This window comes from Lactuca virosa, chromosome 2 (assembly GCF_052849685.1).
Source record: "Lactuca virosa cultivar CGN04683 chromosome 2, Lactuca_virosa_CGN04683_v6, whole genome shotgun sequence".
Classification (NCBI taxonomy): domain Eukaryota; kingdom Viridiplantae; phylum Streptophyta; class Magnoliopsida; order Asterales; family Asteraceae; genus Lactuca; species Lactuca virosa.
Genome location: NC_136427.1, coordinates 284,556,447 through 284,565,295, shown reverse-complemented (window position 1 = coordinate 284,565,295; position 8,849 = coordinate 284,556,447). Strand labels below are relative to the sequence as shown.

General features: G+C 30.8%; 1 protein-coding gene across 1 annotated transcript; it reads left to right on the top strand.

The window, feature by feature from the left end:
* The first annotated feature begins 442 nt into the window (after positions 1-442).
* Positions 443-1,069, top strand: RTFL7 (ROTUNDIFOLIA like 7). The gene has a single exon (XM_079076209.1). The coding sequence runs from the start codon at positions 569-571 to the stop codon at positions 833-835; it is 267 nt and encodes an 88-aa protein (XP_078932335.1). The 5' UTR covers positions 443-568; the 3' UTR covers positions 836-1,069.
* Positions 1,070-8,849: the final 7,780 nt, after the last annotated feature.

Below are 8,849 nucleotides of genomic sequence, written 5' to 3'. Positions count from 1 at the left end.
ATTTTTCTGAGTGAACCAACTCGGTTAAACCTGTTTATTTTTTAATCGGCCTAATTTTTTACTTTTAGACTTATTGTTACTGCATAGAGAAGTTATATATATATATATATATATATATATATATATATATATATAATTGTATATGAATAAAAATGTAATATATACTAATCATTTGTAATATGATAGGACTTTTTTCACATAGATTGATGTTTGAATTAGCGGTATTTAATTATCTAAATTGACAATATTATTATCAAATTAATTCTAATTTCATAAAAGGTTAGAAATTTTACGGGAAATGCTTAAAAAAATAGTTTGAGTTAAAATTGGGAGGAAAGATGTCATGATTTGAGTTAAGCAAAAATTAAAAGGTGGGTATGTCAAGGAGATAGAGCCAGGTGATACCCACTGCCACACCCTCCTGCCACCCCCAGTATAAATACAAACCCCCTGTTTTCCCCCACCTTCAATACCACCTTTTTCCATCAGATCTCTCTCTTTCTCTTTCACTTTCTCCTTCTCCTTCTCCGGTCACGATTAAAGAAGTATCAAGTATCTCCCTCCGACAATGGCTACACCTGCGGCGGTTGCCCCTCCACATTTCACTTACCTAGACGAAAAATGGAAGCTCTCCAAAAAAGAAAGCATCTCCAGAAGCCGTTCTTCCACTTCTTCACTTATCAGAAACCCCTCTTCCTCCTCCGCCGATACTCACCGCCGTTGTGCTTTCACCAGAAAATGCGCTCGTCTCGTCAAAGAACAAAGAGCTAGATTCTACATCATGAGACGATGCGTCACAATGCTCATCTGTTGGCGTGATTACGGCGACTCTTAATCGTCATCAACAACAACAAACTTTCTTCCGTCTCTGTTTTTTCTCCCGCTCTTTCCGAGGCTGATTTTTCGAAGAATTTTCCGGCGGCGGCCGAGGAGGATGAGAAAACAGCAGGAACTTGTACAGTAATTTTCGTATATAGATTTTTTGGTAGGATTTATATTATTGGGTCTTACTTGATTTCTAAATTTTTGGTGTAATTGATTCGATTGAAATGAGTAACAAGTAGCGAAATGACTATGGAGCTCATTTAATTCTCTGTTTATGGGTGTTTGAGCTCGGATCTTGATGCTTGAAGTGATTGGTTTCAAGAGAGAGAAAACATGAACTTTGTATCTGTATGTGTGTGTGTGAGAGAGAAAGAGAGAGACATTGAGATTCCATTCAACCATAGCAGGTGCAGCAGCACTGTGATCCAGTGTGCTTGGCTGACACACATCTTTATTTAATTCGAGAAAAAGTAAATTGTTTCAATATAAACTGGAAGTGACTGTTAAATTTAAAATATGATTAAACAAAGTATTTTATTAATTCTTTATAATTTACGTAGTATTTAGAGGAGTGTCTTTTATTTTCAGTGGTCAGAAGATTCCATTTCATTTCAACCTTTTCCTTCATTTTTAATTCTATCCAATTGTATTTATTACCACTAAAAAAATAACATTATTACATTTTATATATAATAAGACGATGAAAATGAAGAATAGACAACTATTAAATTGTGTAATATGAAAATCCAAGTAAAAATAGGACCACATTAGCGGTTGCCAAACTGGATGGTAATTCCTAACGGGATAATCTTTGACTTGAAAATGGACCACTTTGACTTTTATTGGGGTTTTAGTGTTTTACCCGTTGAGTAAATTGATTTTACCCCAATACCTTATACAAAAGTTGTTACGGGTAAATTCTGATTCTACGGTCCATATTCCTCCTATAACTTTCTTTTAATATTTTTTGGGAAAAACAAGCTTGTCTTTTTCTCTACCAAATTTCATCTTTACGTTATTTGGGGCAACAATTTGTTACATTTCTGTTTTTCCAAATACTATTTTCTTTTTCTTTTTTAATATTTTTTAAACATATAATGATATGTGATCGACTTATCCCAAAATATATGCTAATGAACAGGGAAACCTATTCTAATAATTTTAAACATATTTTTTACTTAAATCAGAAAAAACTGAAATGATACCTGTGAGATAACCACAAGCCAATTTTTTACTTCATCTATGCAATAGTTTAATAATCATAATATCAAAAACTGAAATGAGTGTTATTAGATAAGTCATGAAAAACCGTTTCTAAAAGATAATAAAAACAAATTATAATAAAATTAGGTATACTTATAATTATTTAATTTTGTACATAGAAACAACATTACAAAGTTTGATAGAATCGTACAATAACGTTGTTATCAAAATTCACGTAAGTAACCAGTATTTTTCATTTAATGTTAATATTACGAAACCATTTAGCAGAATGAGTATTGCTTCTAACTACTTAGTCCATGCAAAACAATAAATGTCATAAAAGTCCTCTTAGTTTTCATGATTTTCAAAAACCAATTCATGTAAGTTGAACATTTTCCAAGAATGAGCGAGTTACCTTGAACCAGTTTTTAGTTTGTATGGGAGACATTATAAACATGAATTCACCATATAAAATGCCTGCCATTTTGATATAAGATGATAAAACAAGAGGACCCAAAATGGATAGCAGTAAATATCATGGGGTCAGAGTGTAATTACTGTTTGTCCTTGTGTGTGAATTATTGTCCAAAGGGTTGTTCCAGCTGGATTGTTACAGTCTTGAAGGAGTTGGAGTGGATCTGACTTATTTTCCTGATAACCACAATTTTTTAGTACACTTTTAATATTATTTTTATCGACTATCACGGATCAGAATGTTTCTTTACGTAAAAATTGCAATATACTCCCCAGGTTTATTTATGTTCATTCAATATTTCACTATTATTTTTCAAATCGTTATATATTTCAGGTTACATAAGTCATAAAAATCTTAAGTTAGAATATTTAATTGAAATTGAGTAAAGTTTTTTAAAATAACCATTTTTTTTCAGTTTTGAAAAATTTTACTCCTAACGTCTCATTTCAAATTTGATCTACAAATTTTGAACTTTTTTTTTTTAATTGTGTTTTCTAAAGAAATCTCTTTATTTATATCCGAGATGTCTATTTTGAATGTTTAAGGTCACCGTATTTCAATCAAATATATGATTTTATAACCTAATATCGTATATAGTTCACAATTAGTAAGTTTGTTTAGTTTTTTTATTAAATTTAAGTAAAATGAATATTTTTCTCCAAATTCCAAAATTGTTAATTGGATTTTGGATTTATTATTGAAATTACAGAGTTTTTTTTTTTCCTGATATCCAAAACGTTAGTATGGAATTTCAAAATGTCAATCTGAAATGTATATTTTTGTTGAAAATGTGTTTTTCTCAATTCGGAATTCTCGGAACCAGATTTGATGGTTATTTTTACCAAAAACAAATTTTCTTGATTATTTTTTCAAATGGACATTAAATTACTCAATTTCTCTTTTTAACTTGTTTTTAGACAATTAATTTTTAATTATATTCAATACGTCCATAATTTTTTATTGTTCTCATTGTACCATTGGAATAAGTTTCAACTTACTGAACTAAATCTTATGTTGCGTCATACATGTTATGTCTATGGTAATTTGAACATTTTTATTGAAGTCGTCATTTAAATAAAAACAAATAGTTAATATAATTATAATTTCATAACTTCTAAAAATAAAACTAAAAAAAAGTGTAAATGTCCTCGCAACCCCACATGTATATAAATGAATAGATTATGACATGTTGGATTGTCCTCTCAATGCCACATGTATATAAATGAATAAATTATGACATGTTTGGATCTTCGTATATGATTTATTAATAACTAGTTTATAACATCTGAGAACCACGATCATAAAATTAATTAAACGTTCATACTAAAAACTCAAAATTAGTAATCAATTATTTCAAATAAACTATTAATTAAGAGATATGTTTTAGTTATATAAAATTATAATCGTTGATTTAAAAAATAATGAAATTATGTCACCTTATAATATATATATTAATTTTATTTTATTTTTTATTCTAATGTTATTAATTTAAAATAATTAGAGTGTAAAATTTAAAACTTGAAATTCGAAATGAAGAGTCAATTATTAATTTAATGTAATTAGAGTGAGAAATTTAAAATCTAAAATTTAAAATGAAGAATTAATAGGTTGATATTTGGCATTATATGTAACATATAATATTAATGGAGATTTTTAATATTGTGACACTTGTCAATAGGAGAATAAACTTATTTATTTATTAAAAGAGATATAACTAAAGTCAAGAGGAGAATCAATTATTACATGAGTTTATTCAAAAAAATAAACAAACATGAAGATCTAACAATTTAGAAAATTTAAATTTATAAGATTAAAGTAAAATATTTAATTATTAAAATTGAAGTGTTTCTTTATCTTTTAAATTTAAACTAATAATTTAAATAAATAAATAACAAAAATAATTTAATTCAATTTAAAATTTTAGAAATTATAAGAAAAGTTGCATTAATGAATTGGCTATATATTTATTATTATATTTTATTGCATTTAAGTATTATATTGAATTTAATATAAATGAAAAAAAAATCACAAAATGACACATATAATTTAATTTAAAGTTACCACAAAATGACATGTAGAATAATGCATAAAATGATGACAAGTGACAAAATTATTTTCATTTATTATGGATGATGGAGATTTAAGACAACACATCATTGCAATATCAAAGTGAACCATGACAATATTTGTAATTATATATTACATCAATGTAATATCAATAGCTTTTCAATGACCATATATCCACATCAACAATTAATTATTTAAATTTTTAATAATTTAAAATTTTAAAATTTTCAATCAAATATTAATATTAACATATTGATTTGTTATATGGTGTAATGATAACTTTAAAAGAATAATAGTCAGTTTAAGGTAATTATAAGATGAGTAATAGGCAGTTTAAAATTATAAGATGAGTAACTTAAAGTGTAAAAATAGAAAAAACTTCATAAATGGTTCATGTGCTTTTCCCAGATCTGAAGTTTGATCCCCGTGCTTTCAAAACATCATAGATAGTCTCTGTGCTTTCAAAACTTTTGATGTTTGGTCCTTTTTGCTAACTCTGTTAGCTTTTAACCATTAAGTATTATTTGATTATTATATTCAGATGACATTTCCATCATTTCTCTACCATAGGGACCATTTATGATGTTTTGTCATATATATATATATATATATATATATATATATATATATATATATATAAAATTTAATTTTCAAAGGGTCCCACCCCATCCCTATCTCTCTCTCTTAATTGAACATGTTTCAGGTCATGTTTTGAAGCTCGATCAAACCCGGCAAAACCAAAAATAGTTTGTACAAAAGCATAACATCGAATTTGGATCGATATCTCAAGCCAAAACTGAATCCGAAATCAAGTTTGCCAAATCTAGCTTCAACCTAAGAATAAATCGAGTTTGCAAAAAAAGTTCTTTGAAATCCTGAAAAAAAATCAATTTTGCATACCTATTTGTCACAACTAGCAAATTAGGGTTGAGATTGTGATTCTTGTACGAAACAATTTCCTCCATGTAACCTTGCAACACCCAATTAGTGAAATTCAAACTGCAATGTTATTTAAATTTATACGTGCATACATTGTGAATCAAGCCTCACACAAGCCCAAAAACTCGATCCAATAGCTAAGTCCAATCCATTTTGGGCTTGGATCTAAGAATTCTCGGCCCAACACCCTATTGGGCCGAAAACTTTTCTTTGGACATTATTGGGCCGAAAACTTCTATTGGGCTTTCCATTGAGCTGAAAACTTTTATTAGGCTTTCCATTAGACCGAAAACCCTTCCTTAGGCCTTATTGGGCCGAAAACTCCTACCTTTGGGCTTTAATGGACCGAAGACTCCTATTGGGCAAAGCCAAAAAAAACGAAACCCACTCTTTTTGGGCCACCCTTTGGGCCGAGAACCCTAGGGTTCAGTTAAGGCTTATCAAAAAAAAAAAAGGAAAAAGGATTGGAAAAAGGAGTTGCCACCTCCTTATTACCCCCATACATCAAAGCTATGGACTTGCATGTATCAATTCATACATCCCATCAAACTTGAGATAAGTCAACTCTCCTCCTTCTCTCCCTCTTATCTCTCGGCCGAAACCTCCACACCATCACACACACAAAACAATTTCAATTTCACACTTTGCTCTCTAGAATCCTCCTTCATTTCTCTCAAAACATTTGTGGGTGTGTGGTGCCATCCTCAAGACTTTCTTCAAACAAATCATAAGCTTTGTAAGTTTCTTGTAAACTTAAGTGATTTCTATGCATATCTAAGTCAAGAACTTCTTGTTTACACAATTTTTGTTGTGTGTTAAGCTCTTAGAAACACCACCATTTTCGAGAATCTCTCCAAGACACAAGGCTAGGCTCGAAATTTTCCTTCTTCTTCTTCTACCACTCGAAATCTTCAAGGTGAGCTTCATACCCCACTATTTTCGTGTTTTTCATCCTTTTTTTTGGGGAGGGGGGGGGGGGGGAATACAAGTCAAGTTTAGTTTAAATCCTTGGATATTTGCATGCACTTGTGTGATTATGTAACTACATGTGTTTGAAATGTTGAATACCTCAAGCTAACACTCCATAAACTCGAGATTTACAAGCCTCATGAGGCTAGAGTAAATCTATCCTTTGGAAAGTTTCATGCACCATAGTCATGGGCTGAAAAGGAAACAAACTCTCAACTAAAAAGGGACTTAATAGATGCTAGAAATCATAAAGTACATGTTGATAACATCTTTGTGTTCTAAAAGTTTTGTGGCTATGTTGTTCACCCAAAATGGTGAAAATATGGGTTTTATACTAAAAAATGTTAACTTTTGGGACATATATCTTTTAACACTTATACTTACACAAATAATGGAATATAATAAATTTTAAGGTTTTTATATGTATTTTGTGAAAATCGTGACATGCTAGAGTCACAACAAAATAGTATATTTTGTGTTACTAAACTCCTAAACTAAATTTTGGTGTGTTAAACAAAGTGCAAAACTTGATTATTTTACTAAACATAATTTTTACTAGTGAAATAGTCGTAATATGTTGTCATCGTTTTAATGGTTTAAAAACTTAGAGGATTATGCTATTTACACAACATATATTACAAGTAGACAAGTCCATTAATGATTATTTATAAAAAGTGTTATAAATAATTTATCCAAAACGGTATACAAAACAAAATTATTACGACAGAAAAATTTGCATGTCATAATCTGTCCATCATAAAGCTTTTAAAAGTACAAGTTATAAGCTGTATGTCATAAAGCTGTAAAACGCGTGTCATAAAACTCCAGTCACGAATTTACACTAGTAATGTTATTTTCACTATTCAATAATGGGAGTCAAAGTTCGCGTAAATCTGTTAAGGCACTTGTGAGACTTTCCTTCGTTGTACCTACCTAGCGTACATCGTAAGTCCTGTAGTTATAACCAGAGTCTCCTGGAGGGAGAGCGTGGTAAATGTGTATAGATCTATACGAGGTTGACACCCCACACCTGAGCTGTTCGCTACAGCTAGACGGGGCCAGTCTAGGGTGACAAATATCTTACCGAAACCGATGCCTGAAGAACGTCATGACAGACATATCAGTCATATCAAGCATGGTTGTAACGACTCACATAGGGATTAACAATGTTAATTTCGATTTACGAAATTATACACTTCACTGGTTTTATAAAATATAAAACTACACTTCATTTTTGTACATTAATATCACACCCCAGTCTTAGGGTTTTAAGACTACAGTTTTACATAAAACCGGAAATATGAGATGTTCTGGGAACACACACTCATTTTAATTACAAACGAAAGAAAACAAAGGATATGCATGCAATTATTCACAGTTTTAGAACGAGACTTACAAACCATTTTTCATAGAAAATATCGGATTTTCTGGAGTTTTACAAATTATTACAATCAAAGATGTTACAAAGCATTTTATACAAATATGCTTATGAACTCACCAACTTTTTAGTTGACGCTTTTCAAAATGACTTGTATTCTCAGGAACACAGTAAGCAGGTACTTGGACTATGGATGTTGGATATTTTGCTGCAATTTATATATTTCATTTTTGTCACTTTTGTGTGATTTGTGAACAAATACAATTTGTAAACGATGTAAGAATGTTATCTCAATGTATGTCGTTGGTTGCTATGTTTTCAATTATATTCAATTGTGATGATACAATACAATAACGTCATTCGCCCCCGAACATTTCCACCGTCCTGGTTTGGGGGTGTGACACTATTATTCATCTCTAACGTGTGGCATATTTGTTTCATCTCCAAAATCGTGTTCTCCATATCCAAACCTTGCATTTGTTTTTCATCTCCAACAACATGTTCTCCATATCCCAAACTTGTTTCTAGTTAAGTTGCAGACCAAATACATATGACCCCTAACCTTTGAATTTTGATATGAAACAAACCCATATAAGCCAGAAAGAGCAAAAGACAAGACGATTGAGGGTTCGATGCCGTCTCAAGCTTCAATGTTGGTTACAATGAAGATATCAGAGCCCGCAACGGAGACAAACCCAAGGTAAATTAGATCAAACCACAAGAGACACTTTCGTATCTTGTTTTTGCACTATTTCTTGAGCTCAATGATTTAAGCGACATCGGTGGATCGAACGAGGCAGAGGACAATTGTCATCGTTGTAGTTCTGAAAGCTTAATTAGACAGCAGAGCCACTGTCTTGGGTTCTGGAACCCTAAATCGGAGTCACCCAGACGTTGAAGATAACATATCTTGAAAAAGAAGCTACACTAAATTGAAACCCTAAATCAGAATCAGAATACGAGGAGAGACGAGTGATGTTGAAATCGGTGAGG